Source organism: Chaetura pelagica, unplaced genomic scaffold, assembly GCF_000747805.2.
Source record: "Chaetura pelagica isolate M959 unplaced genomic scaffold, ChaPel_1.0 scaffold85, whole genome shotgun sequence".
Classification (NCBI taxonomy): domain Eukaryota; kingdom Metazoa; phylum Chordata; class Aves; order Apodiformes; family Apodidae; genus Chaetura; species Chaetura pelagica.
In genome coordinates, this window is record NW_009953505.1 from 505,631 (window position 1) to 531,612 (window position 25,982).

Consider the following 25,982-nt stretch of genomic DNA (forward strand, 5'->3'; position numbering starts at 1 on the left):
AGGCTTTTATGGATGCATTATACATCTTGATGTTCCTGTTAAAATTTTTCACAGCCCTTTCACTAAATTCCTCTAGGCTTAAAGAGCAGCAGAGATCCATAATGTGATATATTCTTCTAACAGTCCCTGAATTGGTGACTGTCAAAAGAGAGAAATCCAAATTACTGTATTAACTGAAGGAAAAATTAGATCAAATTTTGTCTGTATCTGTCTGGAGAGACAGAAAACAGTTGACTGTCCTGCATGCATTAGCTGACCAGTCACCCAGACCTACTGCAGAGAGCAGGGTGGAGGAGTTGGAGGTTGCTTCTAGTGACATGAAGATACTTCACTTAAGGAATCCTAGGGAATATAGCACGGGAGCTGAGCTTTCTCCAGTGTTAAAAAGGACAAGGGATGCAAATTCACATATGAGATTTCGTGAACTTTTGGAACATGTTTTCATTTGCTAAGGACAGATCTGAACAAAATTCACCAATTCAAGCAAGCTTAACTGTGGGGAAAAAGTCTCCAGTGCACAATGTTCCCAGAATTCAGAGAAAGGTTTCACACCTAACAGTCTAGTATCTTGATAGGACAAACACCCTCCAAGCAGGTTGACCTCCACAGTGGCTTCCATTGCTCTCCAGGCAGGACACACCCCTCTGCCTATACCTGTCTGCACATCATTTCAAAAACTGCTCTAATACCCTTTTCTCCCTGAAAATACTCAGTGGTTTTACCAATATATTTTTTTTTTTTTATTATTATTATTTTTAAAGGACTATCAGTAAATTCAGCTAGAAACTGATCTAAAGCCATTGAAAAATAACCTCCAGCCTAAAACTGGGAGAGGCAAAATCATTCTGATACATTCCACAATAAACTTCACAGACCTAATTTAAAAGCAATTACTGACAAGCCATTTTCAGCCTTGTTTCCTAAACATACAAGGCTTTTATGGATGCATTATACATCTTGATGTTCCTGTTAAAATTTTTCACAGCCCTTTCACTAAATTCCTCTAGGCTTATAGAGCAGCAGAGATCCATAATGTGATATATTCTTCTAACAGTCCCTGAATTGGTGACTGTCAAAAGAGAGAAATCCAAATTACTGTATTAACTGAAGGAAAAATTAGATCAAATTTTGTCTGTATCTGTCTGGAGAGACAGAAAACAGTTGACTGTCCTGCATGCACTATCAGCCAGACACTGCAGACCTACTGCTGAGAGCAGGGTGGAGGAGTTGGAGGTTGCTTCTAGTGACATGAAGATACTTCACTTAAGGAATCCTAGGGAATATAGCACGGGAGCTGAGCTTTCTCCAGTGTTAAAAAGGACAAGGGATGCAAATTCACATATGAGATTTCGTGAACTTTTGGAACATGTTTTCATTTGCTAAGGACAGATCTGAACAAAATTCACCAATTCAAGCAAGCTTAACTGTGGGGAAAAAGTCTCCAGTGCACAATGTTCCCAGAATTCAGAGAAAGGTTTCACACCTAACAGTCTAGTATCTTGATCTTAAATAAATACCTTACCTACAGCTTGCAGGTTTTATTTCAAGATATAAAAGCTGGAGAACTTGGGAATTCTGGAAAAGATTAGAACTTCAATGATTTATTATTCAGGATTAAAGATTTGTTCAGGCCTCAAGAATGCCTTTTAATAAACTTGGTGAAAAAGATTTCTTTCTTAATGCACTAACCCCCACTGGAACTTAGGGATCTTTCAGGACAGTTTAGTGGTGACAGGGAAAAGTAGGGAAGAGTATAACACAGTGCTCTGCATTTTCTGGTATCTACCTCTTCCAGGAAACATTCAAAGAAAGTACTTTAATATTGTGAACATTTTTAAGAAAGGCAGCTGGGTTTGTTTTGGTTATGGTTTGGTTTTTTGATAGCTTGGAATGTTTGAAAAATTAAATAGTTTTTTATAAAATATGTAAAAGCCTAGAATTTTCCTTTCCTGTTTCACTAAAAATATGTTAAGAATGTCTATAAAAGGAAATTTTAAAAAATCATGAGCTAATGTAGGAAAAGTTGAGATTTATGTTTTTAATATTTCATGACTGGGCTTATCAAGATTCCACTGGAATTCTGAAAGAGGAAAATTGAATAGTAAAATGATCTAAAATACAGCAGGTAAAGAATAAATAAATATCTTTACTCAAGTGGTATTTCCTCTCTACCAGAGGATTTGTCACTGTTGTTTTTCAATAAAGAACTGGAATGATTTAATTTCTGAATCTGTTATAGAAATGTGAGCAAGACTTGAGAAAAACAGAATTATGGCTTTAAGTGAATTGTTAATGTTCTGTTGCATTTCTTAAATGTTTAGGTTATCTCTTGCTTTCTTCCTCCTTAGAGTCAATTGACAGTTTTTCCCCAAGTTTCCTTATAAGTTCTGCCAGATCTTCAGAATTCTGAGATTTTTCCTCAAGGAGTTCATACCGGAGACTTGAGATGTCCTGTTTAATTTCCTTTAGTTCACCTGTAAGAGACATTAGAAGATCAGACTATTAAAAAAAAAAAGGGAAAAGACCAGCATATCCATATATATCACAGTTATAATGGGATTTCTCTGGATTTCTTTGTTGAAGCAGAAAAACTGGGTGTTCTGTGGCCCATTGGTGAACGGTGGTTTATGGACAGGAATATGAAGATGCAGTTCAGGAAACAAACAAATCTGAAAGCAAGAGTGTGAGAGATCACATCTCTTCACAAAACCCAAGTGATCTGTTAAATGGAAGAGAGATAATTAAGGCTGCGGGTTCCCAAGTCCCCCTGGCCAGTGGTGCTCTCCTTTTCCTGCTGCACTAAGTGTCTTTCAAGCATCAGAGGATGCAAACAGAAGACAACATTTCTGTGCAGTGCACTCAACGTCTGTTTCCAGCTAATAAGCAGTACCAAAAAAAACGGCTGAAGTGTGTGCATCACCATGTATGCATCTCCCACAAAAGGGAGAAATCCTTCTGGAGTGCCCCAAAGCAGCCACTGCATTAAGTGCATCCTCCCAATGGGAAGTGTAAGGGCATTATCAGAAGTGGCAACACTTCACAAGGTGTCAGTTCAGTGATCAATTTCTGATGGAAGTGTCAAGACAGAAAGCCACATCTTTCGGTCTATGATCTCTTTCTTAGCTTTAATTTTGTGTTAATTTTACATCTTGCACCTCTAAACATGACAAGTAGATTAAGTATTTTGGAAACCCTTTTCAACTAACATACATAATCACTTTAATGAGTTGGTTTTGATTCTCTGATTAGAGTTAAACATACAATTTATCAACATACTCACCTTCATTGACTTCATCACTTTCCTTATCTATCTGAGCTTTCAGTACATATCTTTTAATGAGACGCTTCATTATTTTCTGCAGAGAAGAAAGAAAAAAGTTGTCTTAGGTGGACTTTCTTGTATTGCTAAGACCCTTCAAGATATGGCTTCTGTTATCTTCTGTTGCATTCAGACATTTCAATGTCTGACTTGCCAGGTTAAAGGAATAAAGGGCAAAAATCTCTGCTTTCATCTGCAGTAGGGATATTCGGAAGACTTTCTTTACTCAAAGAGTGGTCAGGCACTGGAACAGCCTGCAAGGGAGGCGGTGGAGTCACCATCCTTGGATGTATTCAAGAAACATGTAGATGAGGAACTCCAGGGCACGCTCTAGTGTCTGAGATTGTAGGTTGTGTGTCGTGAAGTATTTTGGGGTGTGCTTTTCTGGGGTTTTCTGGTGTTGTGGCTTGTTGGGGTTTTTTTGTGTGTTTTGGTTTTGTTTTGTTTTGGGTTTTTTTTTAATGGTTGGACACGGTGATCTCAGAGATCCTTTCCAACCATGACTATTCTGTGATTCATGATTCTAAACAAATACGCACATGTAAGTTAGAACACAAAACTCATCTTACAAATGTTATCATTCATGAAGCTTAATCTACTACTGGAGTCTCTAATAACTAAACTAATACTGTTGCAGTTCTGGTATCCATGTGGGTGAAACCATGTAGCCTTTGTTGCTACCAGCAGTGCTAATTTCTAAACCCTTTTGCAATCAGTTTATTTTAATCTGTGTTTATATTATATCTGATAGGCTATATTTTCCCAATGTAAGGCCTATAGAAAATGGTAACCATGTACTAAGAGCAACTTAAGCACCTCTATGGGAGTCTTATAATAAAATACATATAGTTTTTAATATAAATATATGTATCTGTGGCAGTCACCTTCAACTCCTTCTGTGAAGACAAAAGGCAAACCTAAGAGGACAGTTCATCTCAGACAGTAAAAGATGATCAAATGAATCACACCATTAGAACTACTATCCTCTCTGCTAAAAATGAGGGGAACACAGGCCAGCAAATTCAGATGCAAATTTTACTTTTCCAGGAAAAAATGAGTAGTGCTCCTGATTCTCCCAGTAGTTCAAGTTATTTGAATATGAACAAGATATCTAATTACTTTTGATGATCTATCTTTAGCTTTGATATTTTCATATAGTGTAACCCATGACAACAAAATACTTTTTGCTTTTCACTACAAGAGATTTATGTGCTTGCTTTTGTCTCCACAGTAATAGATCTGACCAGAGGTGGTTGTGAGGAGAATCATCACAGATTTGTGGTTCCAGACCATGACTACACTCATGCTTGTAAGGTCAGCAGCTGTACTGTTTATTCTAATAATCTGAGAATGTTTCAAATACAAAGCCACACATCCTCATGTTTATGGGATAAAATTGTAATCTTAATATCCACCACTGCATCATAATTAAATCGGCCGTGAAAAAGTCTTGAGAATTTTTGGAGTATACTTGTACAGACACTGCAGAAAGCAAAAATGGAGCAGAGCTAGCCTGCCCAATGGGATTTATTTTTTTTTCATGTCTTTGATTATGTCTTATGATTTTTAAAAGTATACTTAATTCCAAAAATCCCAAGCGGCTTCTTCTGTTCCTTTCCACCTGCTTTGTACTGTTACAGGAAGGAAAGGAGCAGCCTCTGGATCAGAACAGCTGAGCTTTTCGTGGACTCTGCTGGGTCTCTATGCTTAACTGCACAAAGGCTCTTTGCAGTTGTTTAGGGAGCAAAGAAAAAACAGACTGTATCAATAGCATAGCAGTTGAAAGATATTTGCAGTGCTTGAAGTAACAGAATATAGAGCTGTGGCACAATAATCTAAACTGCTTCAGCAGATGGAATGGGAAGATTTTGCATTCTTTTTGGTTTTCTCCATTTGCACCATGCAGCTGAGGACTCAATCTGTCTCTCAAACTAAAAGCATTGTTCAAGTGCTTTAAAATATTGCACTATAAGGGCAGAATTTAAGAAATAAAGAGGACAATCACCCTCAGATTGTACTACAAATATCTAAATCATTGCATTTATTTCTGACACATGCAAGCTCTGTCAATGTATTCTTGATTCATGCTGTTTAATATAAATTCAAAACTGTTCTGATCTACCAGTTCTACCACTTCTTGATTTAGTTTAAAAATAAACTGTTTATTACCTGGTATTGCCTTGGAGGATTGTTTAAACTGTTTAAGTGGATTTCATCTGAGCTCCTTATACTGGATTGCTTCCTCTGCCCAAGCTAAAATGGAAACATTATTTACAGTACAAAATAAATAGAAGAAAAATATGGTTAAATTACCTCACACATACATTGTATGACAGAACATTGACTGTTAAGCTCAGTTTGGGGAGCATTAAACTATTAAAGCTGCTCTAGAGCATGACCCTGGGCTCCACTTGTGTGGCTGGTGTCCCAGCTCTTCCAGATCTCTGACTTTTTCTGCAGCTGTGATACCATTTGTCATCCTGTTACTTACCAGTGTATATATAATCTACAAATGCATTTAATTTTATGATGAATTTAAATCCACTATGCCTGCTACCAGTTTCAAATTTACGTTACATTGGTTCACTTCAAAGTTAATCCAATTCTTAACTGAAACTTGATTTTCACTTGAAAGAGCAAAATTAGCAATATGTGGTGAAATATCTTAATTGAGACACTGCAAACCTGGAGAACTAGACACACTGTAGCATCTTTGTCTTAACTTTGACCCTTCAGCATTCTGCATTTTTTTAACAGATTAATCAGCTTTTAATCAGCTACAGACTGCACCTTGAGAGTTGTGAGGCAATTCAGAAGTGTATAACCTCAGTAAATCTGCCTATGTGTAACAGGACAGAACATCTGTTGTACGTTGCTGAATGACCACTTGGTGGCAGAGATTGCCCAGATTTCATTATAAATACATGTGTACACAACATTTTTAAACTCTCTTTAACCTTCAGGCCTATGGCTTTTTCCTCTCCCAAAAATTACTCCTAGAGTAAACTCAGCCTGTCACATTCATCCACATCGGATCAAGCACTGGATTGACGGTCAGGCCCAAAGACTGGTGGTCAATGGAGTCAAATCCAGCTGGGGCCAGTCACAAGTGGTGTTCTTCAGGGCTCAGTGTTGGGACCATATCTGGTCTGAGGCTCTACAGAGAGACTTGGATAGATTAGATCATTGGGCTAATGTTAATGGTTTGGGCTTCAACAAGGCCAAGTGCCAGGTCCTGCACTTGGGCCACAACAACCCCTGGCAACGCTCCAGGCCTGGGGAAGTGTGGCTGGAAAGTGTCTGGCAGAAAAGGACCTGGGGGTTCTGATTGACAAGCAGCTGAATATGAGCCAGCAGTGTGCCCAGGTGGCCAAGAAATCCAATGGCATTCTGGCCTGTATTAGAAATAGTGTGACCAGCAGAAGCAGAGTGATTGTCCCCCTCTACTCAGCACTGGTGAGGTCACACCTGGAGTGTTGTGTCCAGTTTGGGGCACCTGAATTCAAGAGAGATATCGAGGTGCTGGAGTGAGTACAGAGGAGGGCAACGAAGCTGGTGAAGGGCTGAGAGAAAACACCCTATGAAGAATGTTTGAAGGAGCTGGGAATGTTTAGTCTGAGGAAGAGGAGGCTGAGGGGAGACCTCATCAGTCTCTACAACTACCTGAAAGATCATTGTAGAGATGTTGGAGCTGGTCTCTTCTCACAGGTAATTAGCAACAGAACAAGAGGGAATGGCTTGAAGCTGCAACAGGGGAGGTTTAGACTGGATATTAGGAACAATTTTTTCACAGAAAGAGTGGTTAGACACTGTAATAGTCTGCCCAGGGAGGTGGTGGAGTCACCATCCCTGGATATATTTAAGGGTCATTTGGATGTGGTGTTGGTGGATATGGGTTAGGGGAGAACTTTGTAGAGTAGGGATGATGGTTGGACTCGGTGATCCTAAGGGTCTTTTCCAACCTGAATAGTTCTATGATTCTATGATTTAATGACTGAACTAGAATTCATATTTTTAAGTTAATATCTAATTAACACCTGCACATGGGTAACTTGAGGGGAGAAAATGTAATTTGAACAGTGATATAAACTCAAAAAAAACCCTTCTTCTCCAAGACTGCTGTGTGAAAGAAGAAATGCAGCATACATTGACCACTGCTCTTAAAAAGTACCACCTGCTTTAAACTTGCTTCTCATTTCTTTTTAAGACCAGGCTAGATGAGGTTTTGTGCAACTTGGTATAGTGATAGGGGCTCCTGCTCATAATAGGGGGGTTCAAACTTGGTGATCTTTAAGGTCTCTTCCAACCTTAACAATTCTATGATTCTATTATTCTGTGATCACTTAGAATTTAATGCAGTGTAATAACTTTGGCTGTGTTGTGTACCACTTTGGTAATCTCTTAAATCCCAGTTTTCAGAAGCATTTACTGACTTGGAATGCCAGTAAATTGTACATGCTTGGACCAGAGGGAGGGTTCCCAGAAAATGACCCAGTTTGTGCTCCCAGAATCAGAGTTCAGTTGTGAAAACTTCAGAAATACTGTTTTATACTAGGAAAGTAAAGTGAACGTATGTTTTTGTTGCTTGAGTGAGGGTTTAAAGCTTTTTCCATAATTACTTGTTCTTTAGTTCTATTTTGAAGGACTATGTTTTAAGAAAATGACTTAAATACATCATTGTTTACCACTGTCGAAGAGAATCAAGTTCTGTGACTCTTAAACTATAATCGTCTTCATTCACAAGGTAATTTTTCAATTTAGAAAAAAACTCTACGTAGTTTTCTTTAAAACTCTGCTTTTTCTTCATTAATCATTCTCTTTTGGTTTTGAGATCTTTGTTAACTTGATGTTTAAAACACTAGTTCTAGCCTAAAACAAAAGAAGCCATGAGTTTCAATCAACAGCCTGAAAGAAAACATCTCCACAGCCTTTATTATTATATGTGAGTATGTCTCAAGAAATTAGTTCCTGGTGTGTGAACACAGCTATGTAAATCTCTCACAATTTAGCACTGCTGGCATCTGGCTGTGATTTCTGCCAACAGTCATCAAGGCACAGCTGGCTCCAAGGACAGAGCTTTCCCCCCCCCAATTCCCATCTTAATTCTTGTCTTTACACCCACCCTAGTGCTGCTGCTGCTTTTGCACTGAGAAGATACAGGCTCTGCAGAAGAAAGACCTACAGGTTGGGTCTGAATCATGAAACACAAGCATGTGTGAACATTTCTGGGTACTGCAATGCAATGTCTTCTATCAGCAAGTAAACTTTTAGTGTCCTCCTAAGTAGCACATGCACCAGAGCAACTGGGTCTCTCCCTAGGCACAGTCTGGCAACTAGAATTGTCTGGGGACAACAGATTGCAGCAACCCTGCTTTGAGAGGAAAACTACTTGAATGAGGCAAGCCATTCCTGAATTTGCCTCAGTGCCCAGGTAAGCTCCCTGTCACATTTCACTTACTAGCACAGACACGGCCACCAAGTCTTGGGTCTAGTTTTTCCAAATCTTTTCTTATCTTTGCACAACTCATTGTGCTTACAGTAGTTCCTTGCACAAATAGCTCCTTGCTCAGCAGTTGCAGCAACACCAATCTGCTCAACACAGGATGAGGCCACAGTCAAAACCCAGAAAGCCTGAGAATGCATTTGACAAGATGCCACACAACAGCCTTAGTAGTAACAAATCATCAACAGTGGGTCAAAATGTAAACCAAAGCATTTTAGTTACTTTTTAGAAGTGCAAAGGATGGCAGCATCTGAATGATTCAGATACAGTCAGTTCCACAGCATGTGGAGGTCCAAAAGGTAGGTAAAAATGGCAATAAAAAAAAGCTGAGGAAAGAATAGATGCAACTCAGCCGCTTTATGTTTTTCAACATAAAAGCTTTTTAAAAAATTTGATTTGCAGTTTTATAGTTTCTTTGGCTGGGGAGTAAGCAAATCTTGTTTAGCATTAGTTATACCACAATCTTCAGTGAGTGGAAAGCATTAATATTTCAGGGTTAGGAAAAAATCTGATAAATGACAGTTGCATCCTTACAGCTCTCTATCAGAAGGATTGCTCTAAAAGCAGACACAACTGTTACTGTTTTATCTAGAATTGGTAATTATTAACCTTTGCAGCTTTCCAGCCATCTGAACTACTAGGTTTGAATATACCTTTGTAAAGGAATTATAAAAATCCATCTGTTTTCCTTAGGGTGTAAGAACAGGATTTTAAGAGTGCCTGTTTTATGGGAACATAATTTAAAAAAATTAATTCAAAATAAGCTTCTAACTTACTTATGTGCTTTTCAAAATCACAAATTAAGTGCAATAGAAAAAAAAATAATCCTTTGATTTGTTGTTTCTCAGCATCCCTCAATTTGAAGTTTATATGCATCTCCTTAAAGTCATTATTTTCAGTGATGATTTTATCACTCACAGAAGTCATGGAACTGATTTGCATCAAGCAGCTTGATGAAACGTTTTGCAAATGTGAGTGTCATTAAAAACTTGAGCAAATGTAGTATCCCCAATTTGGGTCTTAAATACATGGAATTACATCTCTCAAATAAAACTGAGATCTGTGAAATGCTAGAAAAATTACTAGTAGCACGCACAAGACATCTGAATTTAATAGCAATCTTGACTTTGGTGACAGTGTCTGTAACATCTATGTTGTTTTCATAGGCTATTATAGGACTTAATCAGGGACAGAAGCTCATCAGAGGCACAGTATTTTTCCCTATTGCTCAATTTTTTTCCTTCTAGGATTGCAACCAGTTTCTTTTCTCTTTCACTCTTCAACTGATAACTGTGATAGAAAAAGTGGTTGTCACATTGATGACAGGGAGCTGAGAGATGCACGTAAACTTTTTACTGGCCCCCAGTCTAATGACTCTCGACTTCAGTCTCAAGAACTTCTAACCTTGAACAGGTCTCTGCTCAGACTACTGCCTATTATAACAAAGATCCTGGAACATTAAAATTGCCATAAATGGTATATTTGTTGCTTCCAGCATGACAAACCTGCAGTTTCTTTTTTTTTTACGTGAATGTTACCATCTTTCTACTATGTCTGATCAACTGTCTTGAAAGCTCTTCATCCCTAACATGTTACACTAGTGCTAGTCTTTACACTTATTTGCAGTACCACCTAAGACCATGTGCTATGCCCTGTGTTCCCTAAAGGAATTGCTTTTGTTGATTTTTACCAAGACACTGCAAGAAAAATAGACTGACTATGAAGTCTTTACTTGCTGTATCTCAAGGCTTATTTAATCAACTCAAGTGTTTTTCACTGTACTCGTTGCATAAATAAAACAAGTAACAGAATGCTTTACAAAAAAAGTAGGATGCATTTTTGTGGAAGCAGAGACTGGCTACAAAGGGAGAATTTAGAAACTGCCCGGGCACATGAGGGAAACCCAAAGCTCACCTTCAGGTGACATCTACAATAGCACTATAAGGCTGAATAAAGAAAATGTGGGCCTGTTATTCAGGAGGCTGAGGGACTTGATGCTGCCTTTGCCTCAGGCTTCATCAACAGTTTCTCAGGCCTCTGTGCTTAGTAAATAGATTGAAGAAGGCAAACAACCACCCATGAAGGACCTTCAAGTCAGGGGTTACTTCAGAGAATTTGACCCAGGCAAGTCCATTGGATCCCATGTGCTGCATCCATGGGTGCTGAGAGACCAGATGAAGCCCTTGTAAAAATGCTATCACCCTTGAAAAATGATGCAGATTGGAAGAGGTCCCCAAAGGCTGAAGAAAGATAAATGTAAAATTCTTTTCAAAAAAAGACCAAAAATTATTATCTGGGCAACCACAGGCCTCTCAGACTCACTTTGATAACTGGCAAAATAATGGATTGAGTCACCTTGGAGCACATTTCTGGGCACATGGAGAGGAGCAGTTTGTGGCTGGGAATAGTAAGTGTGGGTTAATGAACAGTAAGACCCATTGGGCTATTCAGATGTCTTCTGTGATAAAATGACTGGATTTGCAGATGAGGGGAGAGCTGGAGATGTCATCCGCCTTGACATAAGCAGGGATTTTAATACTGTATCCTAGAATATTCTTGTACCCACATTAGGATGTTACTGTTTTGATGGGTGAATGGAGCAGATGAGCAAAATCCTGGCTGGATAGTTGTGCTTAGAGGATAATATAGGGTTCTTGTCCTCAGACTTGCCCTTTTAATGATCTTTGTCAAGACCAGGTGTCAGAGATGTTGGAACACCTTCCTGTCAAATTTGCAGACAAAGCCAAATTTGGGGGTATAGGAGCAGTTGATAGGCTTGAGGACAGGGATGCCATCCAGGAGGACAAGGATGACAGGAACCCTGTGAATTTCAAATGGGAAGGAATAACTCTTTCAACAACAACAGGCTTAGGTCTTGGCTGGCTGTGGAGCAGCTCTGCAGAAACAGATATGGGAAACCTGGGGGACAGCGAGAAAGATTTTTAAAATTTGCAGCAAGTTCATGAGAGGGACAGTAAGATATTGGGGCTGACACACTTGGCCTGTGAAGAGCCACTGGGAAACATGCACTTGTTCAGCCTGAACAGCTTGTTCAGCCGATGGAGTTGGGATTGTCACAGTGCTGTAGGACAGGATGATGACAATGGACAAATTCAAAGAAAAGGTAGAAGAAGCAATTTTTCCCTATGAGGGCCAGCCAAGCAGTGGCTCATGCTGCCCAGAGAGGTTGCACAGTCTCCATCCTGGAGAGTTTTTCAAGACCTGACTGGATGAAGCTGTGCGCGTCCTAGCTTGATTTCAGAGTTGACCCTGCTGTGAGAAAGAGGTTGAAGTCCATCCCAGCCTTAATTATTCTCTGATTCTGTGACAAAAAAAACCCTATAAATTTAAAATGGCATTTTTTAACTTACCTGATTATGGATGTAGATAAATATATTAAAAAACAAGGTCAGAATTTTAGCCTGTGCTTAATGACTGACTTCAGCATGGACTGAGTATGCTGGGAAGTTCATCAGAAAAACAGGTCAACAAGAAACATTAAGTTAAAATTGTTTTTATATTTTCAAATTAGCAGTCTGTATACACGCAATACAATTACCTTATTCATCTCTGCGTCTTCCTGAAAGCTTTTCTTTTGGCACAGAAACGGTTTAGAAATCCATTTTTTGACTCTGAGTAGGAGATACAGCAAAGATTTTGGGCTTGGCACTAAGTTGAAGGGTACTGGAAGAGTTCTCCCTTCTTCAAAGTAAGAAAACCAAAGTTTAGCCCTTGCAAATTTCCATTCTACATCAGCATCATCCTGCATAACAGAAACACAGCTGTTAATACACTGTTAATACCACCTTGGCTATTGAAGATGCTCTAGCTAAACTTCACGTGTTTTGACTGTAATTAGCTGAAGTTAATCCCAAGCAGATCAAGAATTCATTTGTGATCTGTGAAAACCAAATTTCAATTAATCGAATTGTTCTTATTCATCCTCTTAAAATAATGCAGTACCAAAGAACAAAGTCGATCTTAAGTGTTGATCTTAACATCAGTTACTCCAGAGTAAGTGCTAATAATCTGCATGACAGGATCACAGAGACAGACCTCTGCTTGGTGCTCTTTGTAAACACACTGATAAGAATGAAAGCTCTGAACTAAAAGCACACAAAACAATGCCCAAGTTAAAGATTTGTGGCAACACTCAAATTCACCTGTTAAGGCTTTCTGGGAACACTGTCATGCTCAGTAAATAAAATGCAAAATCCTGTGTTAATATAGCAAAACTGTAAATCTCTCAATGACATTACCAGCTCTGATTTCTTATCGTATTGGTTTCTTCTGTAGCAATTAGTCTATTATCTTTTTTTGTGAAGAAGTATCAGAATTTTAAATGAAAAATCCACTCTCATTACTTTAAACATGAAGTTATATGATTCCTACCCAATTCCTTCCACTTGCTGAAAGATATGATTAAATCAGGTGTGCTATCATCACCACGGTTTATGATTAACATTTATGACAGCCAAAACACTCTCTTTATTCCTACCTGTAAAGTTTAAGAGGGTTTTCTGCAGAAAGGACTGATGTCATGTTCAAGGCCATGACTCAATAGCGCAGCAGCAGTTTTTGGAAGTTGTCTCCAGTCAACATATTTTTTGTAATAACCTGGGTTTTATTAGCTATGAACCTAAAAGCTTGTTCTGTGGCTTTCTGAGTCAAAAGAATCCAAACTTCGCTATAGAATGTATGTTGCTCTTGCTCAAGTTGGGCAATGCAACAGCCTCAGTCAGAGCCCAGAACCTGGGACCAGAGCAGTGCCAACCTGAGCCTGCTGCCTTGTGGCACGGCTGCCACCAAGGGAAGGCTGAGATGGCCAAGCTCCTGGAGATCTGCTTCGTTTTATTGCTGATCAATTATAATGATCTAGCCCTTCATGTCCTACAGCATCCAAATATTCATGCTGGTTTTCAGTAGTCCTGCTGATTAATTTGTCAAGTAAAGTTCTTTTCACTGCAGAGGACTAGAGCAACAGTATTTTAAATAAAAGAAGAACATGGCATCTTGCTTGCAATTTCAAGGCATAGGAATGAGAGCATCCTTGCAGCAAGAGGCACAGTACTCAAATAATAACTACAAATGAGACAAATGAAAGATTCACAGTGTCACACAAGGTAGCCCATCCTCTTTGGGAACATAATGCAATACATCAGCAGTTTCTTAGGCCAACCTAGTTCTTACTACTGCAAGTACATACAGCTGGGTAATTTCCAGTATTTTATAAAAAATTAACAGTGGAACGAACATTTTTTCCTAATATATTCCAAAAGCCTACGTGTAATTTTTCTTAAATAAGATGCCAACAAGAAAGATTATCCAGGAGATTTCGACAATTATCTGTAACAGTAAATGTGATGATACTTCATCATAAATGGAATTTTTACCTCAATTTCCTGGAATGAGCTGTTGATCATTGCGATAAGCATGTTCAGTAAAACAATGACCATGGTAACATTATAGACTCCATAAAGGACGTAACCGATATTTTCAATAAATTTGTGTTTATAATTGATGACAACTGATTTAACTTCTGAGAGTCCAAATATAGCCCAGAACAAGGTCTTGAAACTCTCTTCAACACTGAAAGAAGAAATTGAACACATGCACGTTACTGAACAAAACCTGCATATTTTTATTGTATAAATTACCATTTTTATATAGAGTACAAATTTTGCCACTACAAATAATGTAGAATTCTATCACAGTGACATGCAGAACAAGTAGACTATGTAATTTCATAGCTACAGGTGGTTTCATCATATAAGATTTCTAATATTTAGGACTGAAAATAAAACTCTAATTTAGTTTAGGAATAACATATACATATATATATATATATACACACACGCACATTCTCCAAAGAATAATACTACATTTCACTAACTACTTTGAACGACATGTATCGTGCTTGCTGGTAATGTGAATGTTAGTAACAAAAATAAGTAACCCGTAAATATTTTTTAGTTCACTTAGCATTAATTACTTCATCATTAATATGATTAATGTTCTGAAATTATAAAGAAGACAGAATGTCTGGCTGAAAATCAGCATTTTTTTAAAAAATGAGTCTCACAGACTTAATCCTCCAGCTGAATTTTACTACTCTCACAAAACCAGAATAAAGGTAATGGTGTGGGGGTGCTAGTTTTGTTCTTGGGTTTTTGTCAGGTTAGTTCCTTTAAATACATGCATAACCTCTTAAGTTTATACATGTCTATAAATTTATATATATATTTATAGACATAAACATAAGTTCAATTCTCAGAGGTATCTATCTGCACCTGCTTGAAGACGTATTTTTCTCTTGCTTTGATGAACAGATCTCAGTTCCCCAAGACCAAAATGCAGTTTCATTGCAAAGCACATTTTGTATGTTATTGCATTATTGTTAAGAAGAACAGTTAAATGAAACTTGTAATTTTTAGTTATTAATTAACTTCTCTGCTTATAGTATTTTACCAGTATTCCATCTGTGAGTTGTAGTTTTAGGTACTTTATCTAGTGTGTGGACTAACACTAATAAAAAAGTAGTAACAATTTTTTCCCTATTGGCCAAGTTTGCTTCCTGGCTGAGTGTACTTCATCACAGCTATAGCCTGAATATCACAACAGTTAAAAATTAGGTAGGTAATTAGGTAGTTAAAAATTAGGGTTGCAGAGCATGGAAAAGAATGAGTTTCCTCTCAAGTGATTTATCTTAAAATAACAGCTAGAAATGAGAGGCATGACAAATGTATAAAAAATAACTCCTGAGAGACAGAGAAAATCCAGAATTCCTCTTCTTAGAGTGCAAGAAGAAAAAAAAGAAGTGCCAAGGAAATAAAGAAAAGAGGAAAACAAAACAACACAAAACAATCCAAACCAAAACCAAATCCAAATCCAAAACACAAACCAAAACCAAACAAAAAAACAATGTGTAAAAAGAGAATATATTTTCTCCTCTCAAGACTGAACAGATTATTGTCATTGGAAGCTAGAGGACAGCTCTGTACAGCCCTGAGTCTGCTCTCTTGAAGTCTGGGGTTCTGACTTGTTTGTAAGTCAGGTGTCACAAAGTTCCTCTCTGCGTCAGCTCTTCGATCACCAGTGTCAGGAAGCTATTGTTAATGCCCACTATAAACCTCCTGGATTGCTTGTGCCCTGCTGTGTTGTCCCTCCAGCAGATATCAGGGTGGTTAAAAATCCCCATAAGGACCAGGGCGTTCAAGTATGAAGCTTCTTTCAGTTGTCTGAAGAAGGCTTCATCTACTTCATCTTCCTGATCAGACATTCCATAGCAGACATCCACTTGAACTTCACCCACATTCATCTGCCCTCTGATCCTGAACTACAAGCTCTCGCTAGCTCATTGTCTACCCCAAGGTACAGGCTCCTGCTGCTCTGTCATGTAAAGGGCAACTACATCTCACGTTTCTAGCCTGTCTTTCCTGATCTATCATAGCATTGTTGGGATCAAGAGGTCATCCTCTGATTTCAAATCTATCCTTCCAGCACCAGAAAAAGAGACTTACTGCTTAGATTAAGAATTTTTAAGAGACGTTAACCTTGCAAAACGATCAGTAAAGCTAATATATACAATGCAAACAACAGATTTCCCATCAAAATGGCCCATAGTCATTACAGTTTAATCAGTTTTACTTACGTTGTGAATGCTTCATTTTGCTTTGCCCCCAGATAGTAGGAATACAGATTAAACATTCCTATCATGAAAGCCACAAACACCATGATGAATATCACCATGAACTTGAAGATGTCTTTCACAGTTCTGCCAAGTGATATCTGCAGTGGTCCAAAACTTTCATTAGCTGGTAAAATGTAGGCTATTCTGGAGAAACTTAATACTACTGCAATTGCATACAGGCCTTCGGATATGATCTGAGGGTCAGATGGATCCCAGTTTATTCTGGCTAGAAAAAAAAAAGATGAGAATTTCTGTCAGTATTCTGTCTTCAGCTGTTCACTGAAATATTCTCTTCTGGTGAGTAAAGATGAACCAGTCAGTGTAAACTAGAATTGAATGCAGTGGTTCTATGCAAATTTGGAACAGATAAGGTGCAGTTTATATGGTGGGTTTTTTTTCCTTTATTATACATTGGATCATGAGTTACCAGCATTTTCACTTGCAGAAAAATTCAAAGACTTTGTTGCCTAAAAGTGAGGAGCAGTTACTTTTTACCCTTTCAAACTTAAAAATTATATAGAAAATCTACTTCCTCACTGAGAGCTGTGAGGAAGTAGATTTTCCACACTTGGTTATTAAATTTGGCTTCCATGTGCTAAGTACAGCTACTCAAATGGTGCCATTAGTGACTGTCCATCACATCACAGTGCTCAGCAAATGTTTTACATTAATATGCTGCTAGAAATAAAGTGAAAGAAATGAAGATACTTGGTTAAGACTGAAACAAAAGTGTGATATTATTTCATCAACTACAGTAGGGCTGGGGAAGCATTCTACTTTTTTTCTTAAATTTTACTCCCTTCTTTTTACACTTTCATCAGAAATGTAACTTTTAATCAGAACAAACCATGAGTGGCATTCAGTTTGAGATCAAGATGTCTGCAGGCAGCTGCCAAATAATCAGTGTGGCCTAATGAGAGCTTGGGGCTTGATTAAGCCACCTGAACAAAGACATTTCAGATACTTAGGGTATCCAAGATATTTGTACAGTGTCTTTGGAGCAGCACCTTGGCAATTCAAATGACATGAGTCACTTATGTTTGGCCAATTGACTGTACTGATTAGATCTCCACTGATTATAAAGGTGGGCTGTAAGATCACTGAAGTACCTTTTTGGGATTTGAATCCCAATATATTAGAGAATTTAAGCAAAATTCAGCTTACAGGTTTAGGTGATTAAATTTAAATAAATTAAATTAGAGATGTGATTTGTTTGAGCCATCCAAAACAAACTTTTAATGTAGGGATTTGGAATCATTAAATACCATTCACAACTCCAGAACTGTGGGGAAAAAAATTTTTATCTCCTTTTCTATTTACTCTATCTTTTTACTCATAGTGAAATGGTAATGATCTTTTCCTGACAAACACCAAACATCCATTTCCATCACTATTTCTACTGTCATTTCTATCAATCTCTTCTGTTAAATCTAATCTCCTTGTGTGAATTACTTGAACATTCTGTAGATTGTGAGTGAATGTGACACTGTTGTTTGATAGGGAACACATTCAGCTGAGGAGGGGAACATCCAGGTTCAGACCTTTCTCAAAGAAATATATATAGAAAAGTGTCAGAAGAAGAAACTCAAAGCAACACCATTCAGGACACTTCGTAGCTGGAGATTCAGGCATTCTTCCATGAAGCAGGAGGCTTAAATTCAATTTGCTCCTGTGCTTCTGGCAAAGAAAAGTTAACCTGGGATAGATTTCCTACAGTCCAAGAGAGTGCTGTCATCTGTGTTTTTTCTACTGTAAATGCCAGAAAATGAAACAAATACTTTATACTGCAATGGAGGCAATCACTAGCATTTGGAAAAAATATTAATTGGAGCTGTTAACTAGCAAATAAGAAATTAATAAAAGGTCAGTTATTTGAACAGTATTTTAATATATCCATACCCAGCAATGTTGTGCATTATTCAAAACATCCTGACATAAATCAGGACATTATATTCTTAAAGGAACTTACTGCCATGCCATTCATGTATCATGGCAAAGTAATGAATGACTGATTTCAGGCATAACAAGGCTCAGTCAGCACATATTCATTGCCTTGTCAGCTGCTGTGTGTTTCTTGTAGGTATGTGCAGATTCTTTTGTTTGTTGAACTCCTCACTATAAATCCTACTACACACTTTATTCAAATAAGAAAATGTCCACATGGCAAAATATAAGCAGAGAAACTCATGTTAGCTTTACCTCAGATTTCATGGATAACCAAAATCAATGACAGCAGATGCTTCAGTATGGGCTAGTAACCTGATATCTTTCAGATTTCCAGATAAGCTGAATTGTCACATAAAGTTTGAGGTGGGAAGGGACATCCAGAGATCATCCCAGGACCATGACCAGATGACATGTGAGTATCAGTCACCCTCAGGGAACGTCCTGTGTTTTGATGTGTGCCCACTGCCTCAGTCCTGTCACTGGGCACCACTGAAAAGGTATTTATAGACACTGATGGGATCCCTCCTGAGCCTTCTCTTTTCCAGGCTGAAGAGTTCCACCTCTCTCAGCCTTTCCTCAAAGGAGAAATGTTCCAGTCACTTCACCATCTTTGTGGCATTTGCTGGACTCTCTTCAGTATGTTAATGTCTCTGTTGTACCAAGGAGCACAGAAAAGGACACAGTACTCCGGAGGTGGCCTCACCAGTGCCAAGTAGATGGAAGGATCACCACCCTTCACCTACTGACAATACCGTGCCTAATGCAGGCCAGGATGCCATTTGCTTTCTTTACCAGAAGGGGCCACTACTGGCTTGGACTCAACTTGGAGTCCACCAAGTTATATTTGCTAGCCTATGACAAAACTTGTGGTATTAAATATTCATTATTAATATTATGTTGGTATTAGCATACATAGATGTTCTCCAAGCAGACATGCATACACTAGTGTACATGCATACACTAAAAAAAATCAGCTCATGACTGATGTTCATGTAAACTGCCTTGCTAAATGATACAGTATTATATAGCATAAATGAATTAAAAACTTGTGCTTGTTATACTCAGAAACCATGAGCATAAAAACCAGTCCCTGTTTGCAAATTCTTCAAGAGGGTGTTACTGAAAACTGAGTTAATATTTACCTAGCTGCTTCATAACTTATGTGAAACTTGCAACTTTCCAGTAAAATTTACAAGATCACCATTTAATTGGTTTCAAAACATATCTATTAATTGCTCTACTTTTTCTGCAGTCTAGATAATGAAGAAGTGTAACTAGGCATACACTTAACAAAGCCTCAGCTCATGACTGATGTTCATGTAAACTGCCTTGCTAAATGATACAGTATTATATAGCATAAATGAATTAAAAACTTGTGCTTGTTATACTCAGAAACCATGAGCATAAAAACCAGTCCCTGTTTGCAAATTCTTCAAGAGGGTGTTACTGAAAACTGAGTTAATATTTACCTAGCTGCTTCATAACTTATGTGAAACTTGCAACTTTCCAGTAAAATTTACAAGATCACCATTTAATTGGTTTCAAAACATATCTATTAATTGCTCTACTTTTTCTGCAGTCTAGATAATGAAGAAGTGTAACTAGGCATACACTAGAGATAGAAAATGATGCAATTCAGAATCTAGAGAGAAGTACCTCATAAAGAAAAGAAAGATGTGGTGCTGAGAGTGAACACAAATAAACAGAGCTTCATTTTTTCTCATTTGGGCAATTAACACTTTTATCTCTTACTGGTAAAGAGAGTGGATTAAAATAACATAACAGAGTCTCTGAACAAAGATTTAGGCTGTAGCCAAAAGATGCATCTGTTATATTGGCAAAGCAGGTTTAAGAAGTTCCTGCACCTCATTGCTTAGTTCTGCCCCTGCATTACAGTACATGACATTCACAGCTGTGCCAACACAAGTATTTGCAGGATAGCGTAGTGTAACTGAGGTGAGGAAATGACCTGAGTAAAATAATCTTGACAAAGGGCAGGAGGGCTCTGTGATTGTGGAGTTATTTAGATCTTAGATAATTTCAGCACCTGATGTCCCCAGAGAGATGTATGAGCACAGCCAAGAGAACTGTGATCAAATAGTAAAGAAGAGAAAGAGAAAGGGTGGAAATTTCTTAAGCAGTACATTGTAGAATGAAGTATTGGAGACATAAACAGAAAATCATTTATCTTGTCCCAAGAAGTAAGTCTTAATCATGTGCCATCAACTCACCCAAGGTGTAGTACTTTATGTTGGGCTCCAGTGTTGGACTTGTCAGATCTTTCATATTTGCGTCAACGAAGTTCTGGGCTCTGGATGCGTGCCAAAATGCCATAAACCTTGCTATGAATGATGCTGCAAAAATTGCTAACATACCAAAATCAAGCATATTCCATAATTCAAAAAGGTATTCCTTCGGACCCTGAGACCAAATTTCTTTACATTCAGACCATATCATTCCTGTGTAAGACAGAGCAGAGAAAACAGCGTGTTCTTTTATCTCTAAGCACATTGGTTGTACTTGATATTTTATTATGTATAGGATACACTCCTGGTTGCAGTCAAACTGAAAACCACTTTGGTCAGCGGGGATTTGGACACAAACTAAACCGCCTGCCAGTTCGTATACATTCCAGTACTTTTTTCTCATGTGAGTATAATAACAATCTTTCATACAGCTCTTTCCTCTAAAAAAGCTTTCAAAAAAGCTTTCAAAGAGAAGAATGGGGTGTGAGTATCATCATCTGTTACAGAAAAAGAAAGAGACTGAAAGTGCAGAAATGCTCTGGCATTATCATATAGTAGTAAAATTAATAGCAGAATTCACACTTTCTTATTTTCAGAGTACCCTGGCTGCAGTTGATGTTACAGAAATTGCAAATACATGTCACAAGTGAGCATGAAAGTAAGAGTTAGACCTAATGCTTCTTCAATACAGCAAAGGTCTCTGTTTCATTCCTAATTACTGTCTCTTAGTAATAAAATACAGGAGTACAGTATTAACTTATGGCAGCCTTTATATTGAGCAAATCCTTTTTCTTTTCAAGATACAATTCTCTAAATAATGCACTGCATTTCTAGGATCCTAAAGACAGCTAATAAAAACTGAATTGGAATAATGTCACTATGTTTTGCACTTACCAAATTGTCTAAAGGAAATTTTAATAATTTTCAGATAAGGACAATTATAACATTAATTACAGTAATTACATTCAATGCTACATCTGTATGTACTGAATCAATTTTTCATTAACAGTCTTATGCATGACACTGAAATAAATAAAAATTGATAAAATCAGCAAACCAGAACTTCAAATAGGAAAATTACTATTTACTCCTTTATTATCAGATTAAACCAGTGATATTTATACGTTATTTGGAAAACTGAGTGCCATATTATTCCCATAATACACAATTATATGAATTTATATACAGTTGTATGATGAAATAAATAACGATTGTCAATGTCTTTTAGAGGCATAAGAATCAGTTAATGTACTGATTAGCTCCAATGGCTCCATTTTCAATCACAGAGAGCTCATAAAAGCAAAGTATTTTAAATGCATTAGCTCTTGAATGTAAAAAGCTTGAATTGAACTCTCCCGGGCTACTGACTTTAACAACAGCTAGAACCCAGATTTGTAAGACATTTGGACATCTCCACCATATTAGAATAAGTGGTATTAGACTTGTAAATAAGAATCAGACAGCTAAAATATTTTTGAGGGTCTGTGCTCAAGGTCTTATGCTCAGGAGTATCACATCACCAGATTTAATGAGTCAGCACCTCAGAATATATTCACAGTACCTATTTCATCTCTATATTAGGATGGAAAAATCTACTGCTGAATATTCAGAGATCTATATTCTACTTCTCTTTTGTCAATAATACATTCAGATATACACTATTAATTCTGCAGTTGTACTTGCAAAATAAGAGAATCTCAGCAGAAAGAGACAAGTGGACAAAAAACAACTTGACCCATGATGTGGATATCTTTTCCCTTGGGATTTGACACAGCCTGACTCAAAAAACAACAACTACAACAACAAAAACAACAGATAACTGGTGGAGATTTTCCTTTAGTATTCATAACACTGAATGCATTAATATTCAGATGATGTAGATTTCACCTATGACCTTAACCTGAATGTTTGTGATTAACTAGGCACATGGGAATCCAGCTGATGTCCAATAAAAAACATGAGACCAAAGTAGGAATGCAGACAGTTAAATAAACACCCTTTGTTGCAATTTTTACACATAACATTAATAGCAAAGGATTAAAGTGAGACCAGCTTCACTGAAATCATAGCAAGACATATTCAAGCAAAAATTAATCTTTACCTATTACCCAAGAAATAATGAGCATCTCCATCCATGAGAAACAGGATGTTTTCATCCTAAATAGCTGTTTTACATTGTCTGTTGTTTCATTAGGTCGGAGCTTCGTGCCATCAAATCTGTCAGCTGCGTTCATGACAAGTAGACCAAGAAAAATGGTAAAAGAGGCTGCATGGGCTACAAACTTCATAAATGGTCCACGCATTATCCTTCCCAGCTGCAACAAGAGGTTATGAAACACAAGGATATTGCATTGCCTTCTTCCAAAAGAAAAATGTAGAAAAAGAACAGTAACACAGAGAAGTATGTATCTGAGTAACATATACTTGGAAAAAGTTTGTATACTATGAAGCCATGCTGACTGTCACCCTTAAAAGTTTCTATTTACTTGCTATTTTCAGAGGAATAATATACCAGTTTCACCATATGCATTTTAACTCATTGTTTTGTAATAATTCTGTAATTATTTGGGGGCATTTATATCTATAATAGGTAACCAAGAGAAATATTTATTATAGTTGTTGACATTTTTATTTACATGGTAGTCATCTTTATGAGGCAGCAAAACAAAGGGGATATAGACACTTATTAAAAGTCAAAAAGCATTAAATAATCATCAGGGGTGAATTATGACTAAAGAATTCTGTTTCCTGACTGCTACAACAATCAATTCAGCACAGTTACTGTGCAGTTTTCTCAACTTATTTTCTGTCCTAAAAAAGTCATTAGGCTTCCAAATGTCACATTCTCCAGTTTCTTACTTTCCTTTCTGACTCCTTTAACAGAAACATCCTCAACTCTGTCATGACTACGAGTAACTTTGAAATGGTTTAGTTCAACACCTAGAAAACTTAAAAGTTCCACACAAATTCACAGAAAGCTGAACTTTTAGCAATTATTTATTTTATTTTTGAAAGTGTCTTTATTAATAGTAAAAATCCTAGCTTGTTCACTTAGTTGGCAATTGCAGAAAAATACTTTTTTGCTTTAGATGAAGACAATAACTGTATCTGACAAAAATTCCTTGGAAATAATTGAGAGCAAGTGTCATGGATCTCCACTGAAACAGGGGAAAGGGATGGGAAACCAGAAAGACAAATTATTGGTATTTGTATTTTTGCTACACTTGTTTCAATATCAAAGTCAGAACTTTGCTGTCCTTTGAGTCAGCTTTTACAGACATGTGGGTTAAGAGGATGCAGCTGAGGATGTGATGGTAAAGGTCTCAAATACCAAGAACATTAAGAAAACTAGACACATTTAAAAAGAAGATACTGTTAAAGGAATACTGTCAAGGTTAGCAACATGGAATTTGATCTTCTTTATATTATTTTGCAAACTCATGCCATTCATTATGTTTCTCACTCAACAAAATTAATTTATCTTTTATTAAAGAGAATATCCTGTCAGCCTCACTTCAACAACCACTTACTTTACATGAACTACATAAAAACAACGGGAAAAATTTTATTTCAAGCTGGGAAGGAACACTCATAAACAACACACATAAAGTGCAGCTGAAAAATTATAAAGTACCTTGACAGTGACTTTCTAAATGCACTATTCTTGTGTTCACAGAGAAAGATGAGTTAGGAAACAGATGCCAGAAAAAGACAGCCAGAAAAGAAGAAAACATACTGAAGAAGTTAATGTTAACATATCCCTTGATCAAAAAATATAAAATTTAAAATAATAACTCATATTGTCCTCTCACTTCTCCCCTCCAACCCCTTCAAAAGAGACAGAAAAGTATTATTTACATATATATATATATAGTAAAACCTCCCTGGAAGCAGGACTAACTGTGGATGAACTGATGACACAAATGCTGGAAGTTATTATGACATTGCCAAATAACTCCTGAAATTACACTTTGACAAAATTCCAAATTGCTTTATGAAGAAGATACAGGTCAGAAAACATAAATCAGGCAAAGAAAGAGCAACAACTAAAGGCAAGGCCATAATCTTGCAAGTTTGGCTTTTTTCTATAAACTAGAGTCCCTCCTTAATACACTTTCAATGTACATTTTGACATAATAAATTCCCTCCAATTGTACAGACCAAGGACATGAACTAAAATCTCTCAGTCTCTTTCTGCAATTTAAGTGGTTTTGTTTTGGGCTTTTTTCTCATTTCTGATCCTCTGTACTGTGGCCTTTGGTTTGCTGTAGAGTTTTGGAGAGTGTTTTATAGATTGTTTTGGGTTAGGACAAGATATACAATAGTTATACTGCTGATACTTCAACAATATTTATCTGTACACATAGTCATCTGAAATTGCTGGAAGTCAGTGACTGACATTATTCTTCCCTTGAGACTGCAGAAACAATCAGTATAGTAACCTTATGGAGGATGGCATTGAATAAAAAAAATTATACAATAGGACTCCAGGTATCACATCTATCACAAAAGAGAAAAGGATAGATAACACACTTGTTTAGGAAGAACATTTTCTTACTTCCTCATATACACTGGACATTCAACTTCTTTTTCTCTACCACAGTGCAAAGGAGCAGTGTGTACAAACCTCAAACCATGCCTCTAGGAAACATGCAGGGGCTTATCAAGTTACTTCTCTAGAAATGCCATCCCCAGGTGGCTGGGAATAGTGAAAGAAGACTACTTCCAGTTCAGATCCTTCATTTTGGCCAGAGGATGACTGAATTGCTTATTAATTCATAAAGCTAAAATATTAAATTCTATTACTAATTAGAGCTGAACAACACAGACATTACATATTTTTTGAAAGTTTTACTCTTTCAAAATGTCATGCATTAAAATAGTATATTAGAAGCTTTGGGTTAATCATAGCAGTAGTTACACTGAAACATCAATTAGAAGTGCAGACTAAACGGCTCACAAAACTTTGAAGTTCCTCCACATGGATTGCTGGCTGAAACTCAAATAAGATGCAGTCTTAACAGGATCTGACACTAGTGAATTCCTGACGAATCAATAGTCCTTTGTCCACATATTTCTATGAAATTTCTTCCAGATCTCTCAATTCAGTATCTCTGGTCCAATCTCAAATTAACTTTTTCCTAGAGAGGAAACTGGTCAGCTATACACGTAATTGTTGCAAACACCATGAAGAGATTTTTATCTTTCTCAGAGCCATGGCATGAGAATAGAAAGAAATGTGTCAAGCTGTTATTTTCACCAAAAATACTGTTTTCT

The 25,982-nt window shown here is 37.2% G+C and overlaps 1 protein-coding gene across 1 annotated transcript in view; it reads right to left on the bottom strand.

The window, feature by feature from the left end:
* Window positions 1-2,322: 2,322 nt before the first annotated feature.
* TRPC6 (transient receptor potential cation channel, subfamily C, member 6) overlaps window positions 2,323-25,982 on the bottom strand; it is a 37,812-nt gene continuing 14,152 nt past the window's right edge. Inside the window, exons 4-11 of the mRNA XM_009999370.1 lie at window positions 22,807-23,020; window positions 20,691-20,918; window positions 16,474-16,738; window positions 14,216-14,411; window positions 12,382-12,585; window positions 5,489-5,572; window positions 3,281-3,356; window positions 2,323-2,474 (exon numbers count right to left, since the gene is read on the bottom strand). Of these exons, the coding sequence (XP_009997672.1) occupies window positions 2,323-2,474; window positions 3,281-3,356; window positions 5,489-5,572; window positions 12,382-12,585; window positions 14,216-14,411; window positions 16,474-16,738; window positions 20,691-20,918; window positions 22,807-23,020 (1,419 nt within the window). The remainder of the gene's footprint in view (window positions 2,475-3,280; window positions 3,357-5,488; window positions 5,573-12,381; window positions 12,586-14,215; window positions 14,412-16,473; window positions 16,739-20,690; window positions 20,919-22,806; window positions 23,021-25,982) is intronic.